The sequence below is a fragment of the Platalea leucorodia genome, assembly GCF_965183815.1.
Source record: "Platalea leucorodia genome assembly, chromosome: 4".
In the NCBI taxonomy this organism is placed as follows: domain Eukaryota; kingdom Metazoa; phylum Chordata; class Aves; order Pelecaniformes; family Threskiornithidae; genus Platalea; species Platalea leucorodia.
The window spans coordinates 31,264,941-31,282,462 of NC_138826.1; the positions used below are offsets into that span (position 1 = coordinate 31,264,941).

The 17,522-nt window shown below is 37.3% G+C and overlaps 1 protein-coding gene across 4 annotated transcripts in view; it reads right to left on the bottom strand.

Annotated features, from left to right (window-relative positions):
• The window catches only part of PARG (poly(ADP-ribose) glycohydrolase), a 72,667-nt gene that overhangs the window by 40,717 nt on the left and 14,428 nt on the right, over window positions 1-17,522 (bottom strand). For all 4 annotated transcript variants that reach the window (XM_082310652.1, XM_082310654.1, XM_082310653.1 and 1 more), the window contains one exon: window positions 491-583. In XM_082310652.1, the coding sequence (XP_082166778.1) occupies window positions 491-583 (93 nt within the window). The remainder of the gene's footprint in view (window positions 1-490; window positions 584-17,522) is intronic.

Sequence of the window (17,522 nt, forward strand, 5' to 3'; positions counted from 1 at the left end):
TAATAATAATAAAGAATTAAAGTTTGTATGTGCGCAAGTATTGTGATGCTCTAACTAGAATAAAATATGCTCCCAAGTAAACGAGGGCTTTATGAAAATACTACTTCTAGGATTAAAAAATTTCTAAACTAGAAAATTAGATGTTTTAAGATTATTCAAGTATTTCAGTTTAAGTGTGATTTTCAAACCTGAAAGGTTTCATTGTCATCTCATTTAAGAAAAGCAAGAAGCACTCCAGCACATAGAAAGGAAAGCATTACTGAAGTTCAGAATAAAAATATGACAGCAAGAGATATATTTTTACATTCTATTATATCATTATAGATGTGCATTGTCTGTTCTGCTCCCTAGGCCTCAGCTACATTCAATGCAAAAACTATAGCTTTTATTAAGAACATAACGTGATCCTGATGTTTTGACCTTAGCCGTTAGTTACAGTTCGCAGAAAAGTGGTCTGCCACAGAGCACTTAGTCAGCTCCGTTTACCTACCTGGGTGCAGATACTAGGGAGACAGAGTGCCAGCTTGACCATATCAGGAAGAATGGACTGGAACAAATGTTGAGCCTCTGCATCTTCAAGAACCTGTTAAAAAGAAAAGAAAAAAAGAAAAAGAAAAAAAGACGACTTTTTACCTCAGAAACAATGATTGTACGAAAAGTTTGTGAAAACAGGACCCATCCAAAAGAAACGAGAGAAAAAAAATAGGTCCTATTAGCTTCATGCAAATCTGTAGCATTTTTCATGGTAGTACCTCACTGCATTTTACCTTGCAATAATCCACTAATCGAAATACAAAAACAACTTTCAACAGCTGCAGTTGAGAAACCAAATGCCCTATAAAGGAACCTTGAATAAGTTATCATTTGACTCTTTCCAAAGCAATGAACCAAATTCTCAACTGGTAAAAATCACTACCTCACCACAAAAGTACTGGAACAACCTACTTAGTCAGGTCATAGTCCAAGACAAGGACCCGCGACATTCTCCTGTTATGGACGTATGAAACGCACTGCTGGGTCAGATCAGTGGTCCCTAGCAGCAGCAGCAACAGGAAATGCTATGCAAGAAGAGCATGCAAGCCTGGGCACTTTCTGCTGCCCATCCCTACTATGTTCCCTCAAGAACTATAGCCGCTGGATTACATATGTTAAAGGGTGCAGCCTGCCTGGTCCCACACGCTGAAGTTGCAATCTTTTCAGTGTCTTCCTGTAAGACAGCTGATCCTATGACTATTTTAGCTGCCCCTCTCTACCTGCTCTAACATTCCTCCTGAGAAGGAGAGACCAGAATTGACAACGCTCAAAAAAATGGGCACACCAATGTTTCACAAAGCTTCTCAAAGCTTTTATACTGAAGACCAAGTCACATCAAACCCTTCCTGTCCTATTCTCAATTCCCTTCCTGACACTGGCCCACTGTTGACATGTTTGGCTGCCAAAGCATATCAAGCCAATGCATTCAGAGACCGTCCAGGATCTCTCTTCTAAGTTGCAACTGCCAGTTCTGAGCTCAACATCGCATACCCAGTGTTTAGATGAACCCCCCCACACCCCCATTCATGTATCATACACCTATTTTTAAAAGGTGCAAAAGGTTCTTTATGGTGGGCAATGCTTTTCTAAGAAGAGCTAAGATAGGCACATAAATGGGAGGTTGTGAAAAGAAAAGCAACATAAAGCAGTGCGGCTGCACTGCTTTAAAGCAGCACAAAAGCATGCCATATCCTCAGAAGTCTCACATTCTGCCGTATGAACGGGCTGAAGTGAGATCAAGGAGAGAAGCACATTCTCCATCTTCCTGTGCAGTGGTGCAGTTTTTCCCCTGATCTAGGGATGCAGGCACCAGATGTGACAGGCTGTTAGATTTGCATGCTGCGTTTAAGGCAAAAAGCAGAGAGAACACACAACTTGCACTACAGCTGGGGAACGGAGCACGAAGGTCACAGTTCAGCCTTCTGCCCCCCTCTTTCCCCTACATCCAGGGAATTAGTATTTGAGACTACCTTCTACCAGTTTCTAGATTAAAATCATTAAAATTCTGAAACTGTGGCTTTAAAACTACAGAACGTTATTTTTCAAGTAAAACTGTTAGAAAATAATTGGATTTACTACCAATTTCACGCAAAAACAATAGCAGACAGAATGGACAAAACAGCATCAAGGTATTATCAACTTTAGTCTCTGCAACACTTAAGGACTAATTGTGAAATCACAGAAAGTGATCTTTTTAGTCATATAATCAAAGCATTGTCATTCACGCTTCAATGGAAAGTTTCACACAGGCTTCAGAATGTAAAAAAGATACTGGCAATTTTCCTGAGAATAGGAAAATACAGTGCCTCTGATTCAAAGCATACTGTTCCCCATAAACGCCAAGCTGAAAATATTGTTTGAAGGCTAACAACTTCTGTTCTTCCAAGATCATTAAAATAACTATAGAAGTATCTCTACTCTATTCCCTCCCGTTCCAAGTGATATAAAGGGATGAGAGTACTCAGGAAGTTAAAAAACAAAACACAAACGAATGCTCAAAGGACAAAAAACTTATGGCAGGGAAGGAGGGGAAATAAACCAATCCCAATACCTACACAGTTACTTTGTATGCATTATGTATGCTGCTCATGGAGACGTACAAACAAGGTTTTAATTCAAAGTTTTAAATTGAAACAAGAACTTACAAAGAACAGTAAGCCTAGGAAACATGAAAATCATTTGATATTAATAGAGGAGGAATCCAAGTAATATACAAATTATTACTGAAAGTCAACCTTTTTTTTTTTTTTAAGGTTAAGAAATGAACCAGATGCATCTCTCTCTCTCTCTCTCTCTCCCCTGTTGTTGGCTGCATAAGCACCTACATATTTACACAGTACAAGTCAGATATTGAAAATTATGACCTAACTTTTAAAATCATCTGCTCTAGCAGGAAACTTTGCTCTGTTCTTCGGCACAATGTTTTTAAGTGCCATAAAGTAACAAAATGAGCATTTAAAGGCTGGAATTTCAGATCTCCGTACATAAAATCAAAAAATGAATATGTAAGTTAAATCTATTCAAAGGATGACACTTAACCTCAGATGTCTACCAGGCTGTCAAATTCTGATATTCTCTCCCCTTCGGGTAACACTTCCTCTCTTTCAAAGTTGACATATAAATAGTGGCTGCTATGCTTTGCTGACTGCCACAGACTATACAGTATCACTTATCTGGTGACACATTATGGCACTGGACTTTGTCATAGCTGTCAAAACTTCAACCTTTTCTTTATGCTCCTTTGAAAGCAATATAATAATAGTAGGAGACAATTTCTTCCCAAAACAGAAGCAGGGCCAGCAATTTTACAGCTCAGCCCTGATACAAAATGCATAACTACAAAGTTCACTTCTTAAACTCTCCAATTCTACTTTTCCTTCTCTTTACCTTCCTAATGTTGTACAAGAACATGCTCTCCTTTCCACATGATTCCTATGCATGACTTTTACTAGACCTCCACTAATGAAAACCTCAAAATTTGGAGCTGTTAATGCCCAGAAGTGTTCCCATTGAACTTCAGACAGATTATTCTTACATGTAAATGACAAATGGGTGGGTGTGTGTGTGTGTGTGTGTGTGCGCGCGCGAAAAGTGTTGGGTGCCACGAAAACCTTACTACATTTTCACAAGGTAAGTCACTTAAAGGACTCCACAACTTTGAAAAGATTATCATTGTGAGTGCTAAATCCACAGACCTTGCCAAGAAACTCCTAACTCTGCATCGTTCTCTACCCGAACCACCAAGCAGCCTAAGCATCCCTGTTTTGAATACTCCCCTATTTTGGCAAAGGTCTCCTAAATATTGCAGGAAAGCACATCAATAGTTTTCAAGCTCAAACATAGTTTGTTTCTTCCCAGAAATGTTATAACTTGACAAAATAGCTGCTGCAGTGAGTAATCTAAGAAGTTGTTCAACTGGAGGTGCTTTTTTTAAAAAACAAAAACAAAAAAAACAAAACAAAAAAAACCAACAAAACACAACACCCAAAACAAACAAACAAACAAAAAAACCCTTTCTCCCTCTCCTCTCTAAAAATAACTCCTTGGGGGACTAGTCAGTCCTGTGCTTCCCATTTGTGTCTTGAGACTATAACCCATTACTGAACAGTGGCAGTAAGCCCTAAATATGTATCCTTCCTTGCTTTAAGTTTCTTTAAAAACAAAACAAAACAAACAAACAAAAAAAACCCAAAAAACAAAAAAACAAAAAACCAAAAAACACCCAAAAAACCCCCAAACCCTCCCCCCCCCCCCCAAAAAACCAAAAAAAACCCCAAAACTTGAGTCATGGCAATACCCATGTAATCATAACTTCCCCTTTCTGCCCATGGACTCTTCCTGTACAGATAACATTCCCAGGAAGTTTCTATGAAAAAGAACACCTGCAAACCCCTGGCTGCTTGGCCCTCATCCTCTTTTGACCACTAAACCCACATGCCACCACAGCTGCAGCTTTGTAGACCGACCACTGTCACTGCATATTCTCAGATATGCTCAGTGCAACACAGAGCCTGGTTTTATCTGTGACAGTCTTTTCAGACTTTGAAAGCAGCAAAAAAGAACACTCAGTCATGGAAAGTAAAAGGATTCCAGGACGTGGAGGGCTGACAACACAACTACATCTGACAGACATGCCACAATGCAAATGCCAACCTGGGAGAACCTAGCAACAGCACAGAGAATACCTGGTCACAGAATTGAATGAAGATTTATTTAGAAGGAAACTCTCTCCAGGAAGCAGTGACTTGCACTGATGTAAAATCCAGCATATTTAAACCCACGTTACATATTCTACTTATCTGTTGCTGCTTAAAGAGGGACGTGTCGTTCTATCTCGCCAAACACACACATGCACCCATCACATTTCACCAGTTCCCATGTTCATCTGATAATTTCCTGAGATCCTTCAGCTTGCTAACACTACAGGAAAAGAACTTGCGTGGGGACGAGTAGTCTTCCTCTGCATTAATAAGTTGAACCAGCCTACCAAAAAGTCATGCATTATTAGATGTTCTGCAGGGTGGGTGGTAGGTGAAACAGAACCAATTACATCCCTTGTCAATGGGCTACAAAGGCAGATACCAGTTGCAACTCTTCTCACTGAAAAAGCAGTAATATTCTAGTTAGTATGAGCCTGTTACAACAAGCACCTCACTTTGAAGTAAATTTCCTAGTACAGGAACGTCTGTATTGATTCAGTAATGTGCTTTTAACTGTGTACAATCTTTTTCAAGACTACAACAATGCAAAGATTGAGAAAGGACTGGATTTCCATTGTTAAAAAAATAACATTTGTTTTATAATTTAAGGAATTCTAAAATATGAAATGCTTGTCAACAACTTTTGATAAAGAAAAATACATGAAGTACCATAGCAATTTCGTTTTTAAACAATTGCTCAGTTTCTCCTTTCCTTATTATGCGTACATGTCCTTTGCAGCATCCTTCAGGATTTGAAATAAAAACAAAAATATATTGTTGACTTTGTTTGTAGTCCTCTGATCATGCAAAAAATTATTTAGGAATGAAATAAAAGCAGGGGTTATACCCTGAGGGAAAAGTATATGGAATCAGAGTTGCAAAGCATGACTTGCCTTTTGCCAAAGAAATCACTTGGCGATTTCATCAGTATTTGCACTGGAGTGACTGATTAAATGAACATGACTTAAGGCTCCAATTCATAAGATGCAAATGGTTCAGCGAGCCGTAGCAGAGGTAAGAGCTCTTGGCCAAACTTGCATTGCAATTTTGCAAAATGAACATTTATACTGCAGCAAAGAGGCCTGACTAAACGCCACCATAAGTAATGGCCTCTTGTCACTATAAACCAGTCCTCCAAAATGTAATGAACGAGTATGCCTGACAGTCCTAATAAGAAGGATCTGAGGAAGCATGGGGTGATAGTGATGGTAGAGAGTTTAAATCTAAATCTGACAGCTCATCAAACCAAACAAACTGCACATACAGAACACAAATTTGGACAGCTCTATCTATCACAAGGGAAGGTAGAGTCATCACACCAACAGGCAACCAGCATGCTAAGACAGCAATGGCTTAATGCTTTCATTTTGTTTGGTTTTACTTCCTCATATTAACTTTTGTGGCAGGATATGGACCAACTGAACCATGTTCTTAAGGATGAAGGGGAAAACTAGAGTGCTTCCTTCAGACTTTGTGTCTTTTATTTCCTAATTCTAATGGATTTTGACCTTCTGACTTTTTTCCTTCCCAACTGCCATAATGCCTCATGCACTTAAACTTACTTTGTTTCAGTTTGTAAGTGTGCTGTACCATCAGTTCCTATACTGAACTGTCTTTCCAGTAACAGCTTTCCTAATTATTTTAATGAAGATATCATATGGTTAGAGGTGGTAACAGCCTCCAAACTAATTAGACAAACTGCGTAACTTCTATGTACTCTATTCACAGTAAGTTCATTCTCCTAATTTCAGGAATAATTTTTTTCTTTTTCTTCACTATCTTCAATTTGTCTCAAATAAAAAAAATATTTTACAGATCCACAGATCTGTATATTATTAAGACCCACATGATGAATACTTCCAAGCTGAAAAACTTGGTTGCAAATAGAGGTGTAGCATATAAGAGTATATATAGCCTACCTAGACATAACAGCATTATTAAACCTCCTCCAAGTCTGCAATTCAAAGAAAATAAGAAAGAAAGATATGCGAACAAAGCAATACTACTCACTTTCTCACAAAGAGAAAGATTTGCTCAGTGCCACACGCACGGAATATACAGGTGGAACATGCCACAAAGTCTAAGACAACTCAGAATGGTCTCCTGAAAAAAATTTGATCAACTTCTGTAATTTTGCGATTTTGGTGAGGATAACAGGAAAGGCAAAAACCTGAAGTAAAAAATGTATTTGGGGAACAAGGACAACGGGAAGTTGCGTTTGAAGGCTTAATTTCTTTTTAAGACTGTTAACAGTCTTGTTCTACCCATAAGCATTTAAAATGCTGCTTTTTTTTTATTCAACGCATAGTCTGTACCTCCCTTCCAAAGGCTCCCATTTCACTGTCAAATGGGACGTAAGAGTTCAATTGTGCTCTTGCACTATTCTACAAGATATTGGTTCTCATGCACTTTTGGATGACGTTAACAATCTCGATTTCCCACTTTTTTTTAAAAGTGTATTCCACAGAACCACCTCCCCGGCACCCTGAGGCATCTCCTTCACTATTCCCCTCCAGCTAAGACTTTCCTTTGAGATGACACTTATACAAAAACTTGAGCATACTTAAGCAATCACAACACGTGGCTGCTCCTTTAGTGCACTAAGCAATGTTGTCTTCCTCTTCTCTTCCTTCCAGAGCAGCCTGTACTTATTTACTTGTTGTCCTGTCTCATACAGAAGTCACGTGCTTTTTGTATGCTGTGTAAGACTTAAACATGGTGGAGTCCAGATCCATGACTAGAACTCCTCGGTGCCAATAGAACAACCAAGCCACTGTCTATGACATTTAAGTCTTTTACCTGAAAGTAAACCAACCTCAGACTGCCAACCTGTACTCCCTTTCTTTCCCTCCTTGTCATAAGTGCTTTCAAATATTATAGAATCCTAAAAGCAGACTCTCTCAATTTGTTATTTGGAACAGCTGGGGAACAAAACAAAACAAAAAAGCCTAAACAAGTTCTTACCAGGTGACTTTGAAAACTAATATATTAACTTAATACACCCTCAAATATCCAAAACAAGCTTCACTAAGTCATACTCTCTACAAAGCCTTTTCTTCTGGACAGGGAGTAGATGAACTATACTTAAACACACTGTGCCACAACTATCAGTGTATCTGATACCTAGACAGAGACACTAGGCTGTAGCCCACTAATTTGTATGCCTATGTAAAACAGACTCTTTGTCATAATGTAAAATATTATACATATAAACAAGATAGAAACCTAGAAGCAAAGTGGGGGTTGGGAGGCGTGAGAATTTTAGTTCCCACGTTATTAAGTTAATGAACTTCCAAAACTGCAGGAGAGAATAAACTCTTATCTGCCTCCTTTAGTTCCCTTACAAAACTAATTCAGTAGGAAACACACTTAGCTGTCAAATCCATCCCATTTCTTGAGCAGTTGTCTGATTAGAAACCAGAGGAAGGACAAAGTAATCTTTGGAGGGAAGAGGGGAAAAAAAAACCAAAAAAACATAGCACTGGATTATGCGGAGAAGAATCTTATTTGAGAAGAAGAATGCTTCTGACATTTATCAAAACCACAAACTGACACTTCAAAAGGAAAAAGGAAGACAGCTTACAAGGCAGAGGTTAATTCATTTTTGTTTAATTCCCCCCTCCCCGAAGGCTCATTCACGTCTTCTGCCAATCCAAACCTGGAATGATCTCTCAGGTGTATCATCCCTAACAATGGCAACTTTGTTTTCAAAGCTTTTCAACATTCTAAATAAAATCTGAGAGAAAAATGTATATTTATATTGCCATCTCCTCTTAATGGTTTTAGAAGCCCAGTTTATACTTCTAAGGTAGTGGAAATCTAACCTCAATCATTTTCATTACTAATGAGTGAAACCTCAGTCCTGATTCTCTGCAGGCCACCAACCAACTCTACCTGCACGTTCTTGCAGAGCTATTCTATCATGAGTAGAAGCACCACAAACATTTCCAAAGCACTGGCAGAGTCCTGGGAAGAAAAGTCAAATACTGATTTCTAAATACTTTTGAGTTACTCTTGGGAAGTACAAAGTAGTGGGAAGAACAATGACCTTGTTTCTACCGCAGCACTGTAACATGAGGGGGGAAAAAAAAAAAAGTACCTTTCATCTGACTGATGCAAGCTAAGGGTGAAAACAATCTCTTTCCAGGTTCATTCAAAACTTTTACCTCTCTAAACACGGGGCGGGGGCGCGGAATGTTTAATATTGCCATGATTTTAAAAACATCCATTAAGAACCCTAGTGAAGCCATCAGATATTTAATTACAACTTTTTTCAACCACTTTTGAAACCAATAACCTTGGCACTAAAAGCTTCATGAGACAACATAGCCATTGCCCTTATAAAAGCTGAATTTTCTTTAACATTACCAAAAAAAACCCAAGCACAGACAGAAGGGGAAAAAGAAGGATCAACTGAACATAACACAATAGCACTGTAGATAGACTATAGACTATCTTTTGCTTGGTTGTCAGAATTATAGACTCAAAATAACCAATATCTTGAGAAAAATATCCAGTAATTCAGATTATATTGGCGAAATAAGACCCTCAGACCATCTCCGGGGTACACACTCTGCCACCTTTGCAAACCTGCTCTTTAACAAATGCATGGCAACTAATAACAAACTCTGCAAGGAAGCAATACAAACAAATTCAGTTTTTCAGATGAAAAAGAATGAGAAGAATTGGGCATATAGTTACAATACGCTTCATTTATGCCTTCCTAGTCATCCTAGCAATGGCAATGCCTCTTTATCGCTTCCCTACTTCCATGTACACTTTTTTAGAGCGTTTCTCTTAAAAGCTTTGACCATCACCAGTTTTTTTTATTCTAACTGCTCCAGACATAAAAAAAAAAAATTCTGAAGGCACAAAGCAGCTAAGGAAAGCCACCACAACCAAAAGGAGCTTCTCTTAGTCATTTGGGATAGATAGGTGAGCACAGATAAATGATGATTTACACATAATCCAATGGAAGCAAAAAAATCTGTCCATCAGCCCCCTGTTCCCACAACAAAATAAGCAACTCTCAGAAGATAGCTTTTAAAACCAGAACATTTATATTTACTAGATTTTTTTTTCCTTTTCTTTTTTTAAACAGGAATGTTCTCAATACAGTGAAAAACTACGGAAGAGATCCTCAGGATGTATCTTTACATTGTCTCAAAGCATTAAATATCCAAAAACACTTAAGACACAATATAATTAAAACTTGACACCTGGTATGCGTACATATCCCGTCCCTGGTAATTCTGAGCCAATAGTCTGATGCAATAGTCATTGCGATGGTGCTTACAAAACATCATTTAAAAGATACTCAACTGTTCTGCTGAGAAAGTACAGAAAACTAAGAATAAGCCTGTAATTCAGTACTCAATGCCATTTCTCCTCTACAATGCTTAGCTTCTAATATTTTGAATGTGTACAAGATGCATATTCCCCCCACCCCAGAAAAGCTCACATTTTGTTCAATATGGGGACAAATTCCTTTCTGCTACTGTGAAAAGAAAACCCTTCATGGCACACTCAAAAGACCTTTTCAGTTTAGATTTTAAAAAGGTAATCTGATGTAATGAAAATTGTTTGAAAACATCTGGACTAAAACGAAATTCAACAAGGAGCAATGGATAGGCTATTTTCAGCCTTGGGACATTTTGTTTCTTGCTTAAAAGCCTACATTTGTAGTGCTGACATCTCTGTACAATGCTCACTTCTGTTTGTACTGTCCAGACAATTATAAAAATGATTTATCAAAAACCCAGTCACCAGAACAATTTGGTACTTAAAAATTCCTTCTATTCCAGTATCACTGATTATAGCAATCATTTTTTCAAGCAGGTCATTCAAACAACAAAACGTACAGGAAAGATTGACATGGTTCATAAGACCTGCTAGGAGACAAGAGTGGGGTAAAGCCTTATTAGAACGTAAAAATCTCCCAAGATATGCACTTACTTAACAGTAGCAGGTGCCCTTAAACAGTTTGGTCTTTTTCAAATGAGTGAAAATCCAGAGCTCAACCATAATCCAACTAGATTATACTACAGTCGCATCATCTTCAGATGTTGCATTTATAGTCCTTTTTTTAGACGAAAAATTGAAATAATGGTTAAAAAAAAAAAAAAGTGTAATTTCCACAATTGTCCAGGTAATTTCCAAAATTTCTTAAGGTTATTAAATTAAGGTTAAGGTTAAGACAACACACACTTAAAGGCTGTGTGGTTCTGTGGCTGTTTGAAATTTTGCAATTGGAGTATTTCATTGACAAGACAGTTCTTAATTTCATTCAAATCAGCCCAGTGATCTCAAAACGCAACCAATTCTTCTTAGACAGGAAACAGACATACTGCCAATATTTGCACATCTGTTTTTTCTGCTCAGTTCTCAAACATTTAATATGGTCTGTCTTAACTCAATTACTTGCATCCAACACATTTTCTGAAAGTATCAAGCTCAGGCCAAATGTGCTAGTACACTACACAGCAACATACATTCAAATGAGAAACTATACTTAGGCAAAAAATGTACTAAGCAGATTCTGTAGATATTCTCCCAGGTCTTACTAGGTTTATGCTACAATTCAGCAATTCAATAACACACATTTGTTAGTTTTTTCAGTGAAATACAAGAATTTTCTTCTATTTATTTTAATTATTCCTAAGTGCAAAGCATTGACTAACAGAAACAAGACTCATTGTAATACGCTTCATCACTCCTCACTTTAAGAATATTCTCCTATATTCTGGAATCTGTGCAGAACACCTGCAGTAGAAAAAAAGTGATCTCTTAGAAAGTGCGTGCACATATCCATAGGCCAAAATTTAAATAGTAAGGATTTGTGCAAAAGAAAAATAATTTCTAGTACAATAATTACCTTCAATTTTTCAAGAAAAGGAAACCAGACTTTTGGAAGAGCAAAACATCTGTAATATGGATGTGTGATATTTATGGAAAATAGAAAAAGCTGTATTTATAAATTAATTTATTTACATATTTATCTTGCATATTATATATTAATAAGTTTATGTATTTGTAAATGACATTTATAGAAAATTTGAAAAAGCTATTAAATGAGGTTCTAGAAATTTACAGGTAGACACTTGCATGTAAAAGCAGACAGTAACAAAGCCTCACATCCTGACTGTTCCGGACATCTGAAAGGATCTAGCATCCAGAATTATGATTGCCACACAAGTTTTAATGGAAAGAAGCAGGGAGAAACGGGAGTCCTTTTCTAATCCTGTTTCAAAACTAATTACAGCTGTAATTGTAAGACAAACATTTTTAATAGCCCATATTCTATAACACGTAAAAGCATAACTAAAGGGTGAAGAAAAATAGCAACATAGTCCTTCAGCTTGACAACTGACCTTGTTTTCTTGCTACGTAGCTTTTTATCAGATTTTAGGATAAGATGAGATTTGTGCCATACAAAAAAACCTGCTAACAGCCAGTTTTGAGGCTAAAACCAGTGAACTCATGCTTGACTGGAAAAGGAGAAAAAGGAGCACACATAAATTGGTCTGGTACATTCTTCCTTTTCCTTCATGCTGAAGGTTCTTCTCTGCAATTAAGTAAAGACAGAAGAGACTGTTCTTTTTAAAGAGCTTTATCATGTTTCTTTCAACCTCATAGAAAAACCCAAATCTAAAAGTTATACATCTTATTTCATAATAGAAAAGGATTTCCTGAATGCTGAATTTCTATGGGAATCAACAGCAAATATGCAGATCCTGGTCATTAAATAGATTGATTGGCTTCAAATAGCTTTCCCAAAAGACAAAAAGACCATAAGACATGCATAAACAGGCACTGCAGACACACACACACACACACGCTTTTTCCTACACTAAAAGCCAAATCTAACAGTTGGAAACAGTGTTATACGGTGGAGAATGACAGTGTCTACCAATAGCATATCCCCTTTAAGTCTTCCTACTTGCATCAAGTAGGCACCAAGGGCTTAAAGTTCTGCAGAGCACCTGGAAAAACAAATTTTAAAAGGCATAAGTGCCTTCAAGTGACATTCATTTAAAATGTCAATTATCTTTATTATTTTGTCCTCCTAAAAGAGGCTAGTGTATAGACACCCATGCCTTTCTGTCAGCAACGTCTTATATTGGTACTAAGCCACTATGGGACCTGTGTGACAAGGCCACTTCTGCCTTTTAACTTCAACTCAGCAAAGTCTTAAGAATGTAAAAATGGACAAAAGTTCATGAAAGCCCATCAACAAAAGATGCCTAGAAAAGTCTAACAGCAAAAAAAGCAAGTAATCAGCAGCACTTCCTCACAACACACTTTGCTTGCAGTAATCAGTTTCAGACGTTTCCAGAGTCTATCACAGTATCTGTGTAGATGTCAATGGGATCTTGCTACCACCAATTTCTCCAAATCCCTTCAAAACCTTTTGTGAAGCCACAGCGTCCTCTGCATCCCCTGACAAGGGAGTTCCACAGCCTTTTATTCAGTATCTAAATAAATAATTAGTTTTGTCTGGTTCTGAAACTCTTACCTGCTAGGAACACCCATCTGGTGGTCCCTTAACTGACGTACTAGAAGAATGAACAGTCATTTCCTCTTCACCCTCTCTTACATTCATTTTGGACATCACTGTCATACCCGTTCCTCACTTCTCTCTTAACTAAGATGAAAAGATGAAACAGTCCTAGCTTATTTCATTCCTTACATGGAAACTATTACATACCTTTACACCATTACTGACTGCTCTCATTGTATCTTCTCCATTTCACAGACACAAACTTTCCACCAAGATGATCAAGCTCAAAGAATCCAGACAAACATAAAAATAGTTATGGATACAATGTGAATGTCTGCAAGATGTATTGTGATCCACTTTTCAGATGACTCACAGAAGCTCAGAGACAATCACTGTCTATGTCACACAAATTTACCTAAACTCCAATCTTTGGTCTATGCTTCCTAAGAGATCAGTCAAACTTATGTCTAAACTATTTGCAACTTCCAACACGTGAGTAATCACCAGAGATTACAGTTTGTCTTTTAATGACATGCCTAAGTACTGGATTTAATCCTTTTCAGCACTGAATCGCATACAGACATTATTTCACGAAGTAACCTTTTAAACACAAATATTTGGGGAAGTCCTGCATATATAACATGAGTCCCTCTCTTTCTGCTTTGCATATACAAAAAACCAGCAAGAGTAGCTAAAAATTAGATGACTAGATCTGATTCTTTCCTTTTACTGAAGCATATCAGGATAGCCTATAACTTAGATAATTTGCAAGTAAGAATTGAAAAGCATATGAGCATTATTCCTTCGTTTTCTGACACTAAAATGATGTCAATGCTATAGTTCTTCTCCAAGTTTCAAAGGAGTTTAGAAGACTGAAATTAAATCACTTGAGCAATAAAAGAGCCCATCGTTGTTTCATTGCCTGCAGACTTCCTTTTTGTCACTTTAAGTGTCTTACACATTTTTTCAGTAAATTTGTTATTAACTTAAGTATTGCTGCTAAATCTCACAAGTTTTAGATAGGACCAAATCACTGAGTTTGATACATCTCTACTGTAAAGGACAAAAGCAAGTTGTGAGGCTGCTCACTGACTGGTTCACTTCAAAAGGAGCTCAGATTTTAGCGACAACAGAGGTTCTATATCACAAAGGTTCCTGAAGCTTCACAACATAAATCCTGCTGACTTAAGTTCTCGTATACTGTGCAACTAAAACTGAATTTAAAAGAAGGAACACCTCTAAAGAAAGTTATGCACTGCTTATACAGTGTCCTGTCATTTGCAGATTTAAACATTCCTCTGTTCCTGAAAGAGCAGGGCAGATGCAAGCAATAAGAGGAAGAGTTCATGAAACAACATTAACAGGAATTATGCTTAAGTTCTAAGAGACTTTAAAGCAATACAATAAAAACAAAGTATGTCCAGAACAAGAAGGCCCAATCTAAAGCAGCAGACCATGTGACTGTCAGATGATAAATGATAAAGCCCTACTTTTCCCTTTAAATAAAGTTGCTGTTGTTGGAGATTTGTCTAAGATATAAGCCTTGAATGACCTCACTAGTCTTATTACTTCATGCACTTGGGAAAAAGCAAAAGAATTTGGTCTTGCCTGGAAGTGGAAGGGCAGATGCACAAGAAAGAAAAATAAAAACTACTACAGTATGTAGCACTGTGATCAAAAGCATGTAATAAATTCCCAACCTATCATCATTCACATAAATAAAGCTCATCTACAACACATTGTGGGTCCCAAGACAGCTCCATCCACAGCAGTTTCCTCACATTTCCTTTTCTGCTTGTTGTTTACTCTTTCCTATCTGGCTTCTAGGTAAGTTCTGGGAAAACAGATGCAAGGATGACTTTCAAGTGACAAGAATTTTGCAAGTAAGAAGAAAAATGTCAGCACTAATAATTTTCATCCACTAAGCAATAACTTGAATAAATCCTAGGCCTGTTTGCCAATATTAACAAACAGATGGCAAAACAAATCAATACAACAGTGTAGAAATTCCACAGAGGACAACAAAACTGTCAGCTGTCTGAAGCAAATAAGCTACCAAGAGCTTTACGTACATTACTGATGGGTGCTATGAACTTTTTAAAAGAAACAAAAAACGCCTAAGCTCACAAATTTGCTTCACTGTACAAATAGGAATTTTACTTCCACACATTAACTGGCATACAAAAGAATCTTTTGAAAATAGTGTGAGGGCTCCCTCTTCTGACAACGCTTTGGACAAACTGTAAAACTAGTCAGCCTGTACATGTCAGGGTATGTTGTTTTAGAAAAAAATCCTGGCTCACATACATGATATTTCTTTCCCATTAGTTAAGAAAGCTGAAAGTGTTTTAGTCTTAAAGGAAAATAAACTTAAGTCCAAGAAACTGGTAATTATTGTTATTACAAGGCAATTGATTTGAATCTTAAAAGTAGGATTTAAAAATAATGCATATTTTGACTGTGTAACTTGGAAGGAAACTACCTAAAACAGGAAACACAATGTAAGACTGATATGAAAGCATTTAACAGATTAATAGGTAAGGTGACCTGTGTCCAGAATCAGAAGATAAAATAACAAATGGTACTTTATAATTTATCAAGCACAGACCAATTGAAGTAATATCTGAATACACTGGCCTTAAATGAATCACTAAAATAGACACCATTAGATTTGTGGACCCAGCTCCCTTCTAAATCAGACCACAGAATTCTTGGTTAAGAATGTACTGGAAGTCAATAGTGCCCAAGAATATAAATAGATATTTGAGAATCATAGACTCTGTTTTAATATTTTTCTTTTAATAGATATTTGTGACTATTTCTCCCTCTGTTGAGCTGCTGCCCCTCCCTTTGGGCTGATTACTCAAGCTAGCTTTCCTTTCAACCAACCCTCTCAACTTCTGCTGAGCAAATGTCACCTGAAACAGTTCCCCTGTTCCCTCAAAACCATAAGATAAACAACAAAATACACAAGCCAACGGTAAGACCTTAATCATTAACTCCCAAATACAGTGACTTCAAAAGCTACACTTCACTACAGCTAGTATATTTAGGTCATTTCCACAGAGGATCTCAACTTTTCACTCAATAGCTGCTCATTTAAGCAGACTGCAGTCTTTCAAAGCAGACGCCTTGTTAATTTACAGAACTTGAAGAATTCACACAACCCTTAGCAATAGAAAAGATTTTAATATCTCTACAAGATGTATCCCCTCCACATCTGCTGTTCATCAAATTCAATATATTTAGTAAACAAAGCCAGGGTAAGGTTTTCCTCCTGTGGTCTACAAGAAGCCACTGTCTTACAGTGCTTCACTGTTCCTTATTTAATATATTGCTGCACTCTTCACCTTGGTCTAAAATCCATGTTTTGAAACAGCTCTCGTCCCTTCATCTGGGAACCTCACAAATAAATCATCATTCCCAGGTGACAGAAACTGCCTGTTCACCCTCAGTGAAAGATTGATGCCTGATACATAGTTTATTTCCCTATTGTTCCTCTCTTCTCTGGAGACAGCTGATATTACTTACTCACCCTGGCTGATGATCTCTGAATCTAATCATCCATAGTTTCCAAACTCCCAGGTACACAACATGAACACATCAGGACAAGCTCAGTTGCGTTTGTAGCAATACTATGCAAGTCCGGTACATTCCTGAGTCAGATTTTTAAATAGCTTGCTTGTACTTTAAAACATTCCAATAATTTAAATATGTATTCTTTAATAAAACAAGACTGAACAGTTGAACAGGCCAAGTTAATTTTAGTTAGTACAAGAGGAGCAAAGAAGCCAAATGTCCACAGCCTCTACCATCCAGCCATGACAGCCTGAAAAACAGAGAGACCCCACAGACGAGAGGAGGGAGCACTAAATTGGCAAGATGGGCAAACACAGTAGCTCTCATGGCTAGAAAACATGATACCACCAGTATTTTTATAGGTACTTTCTGTCAGTAATAACAATACTGTGCTGCATGCAAAACAAAAAGAGTATTCTGTAAAATAGTGTTCCCTATACACAATGGAAATAGGGAATAGAAAGAACAGTTCCTCTGATCACATGAATTAAGTAGACATCTATTTTAAACACACATAACTAACAAAATTAACTTCAAATCAAATTTAGTTTCCACTGAACCTTAATACAGCTTAGCAAGCCCCTCCCAAGAAAACAAGCACATGCGTTTTACAAGCACTTCTGAGTCAGTGGAAGAAAAATACTATATGAGATGCAATAGAAATTGTTATCTCTCATACTGGTTTAATTAGCATAGTTTCTGAACGTCAC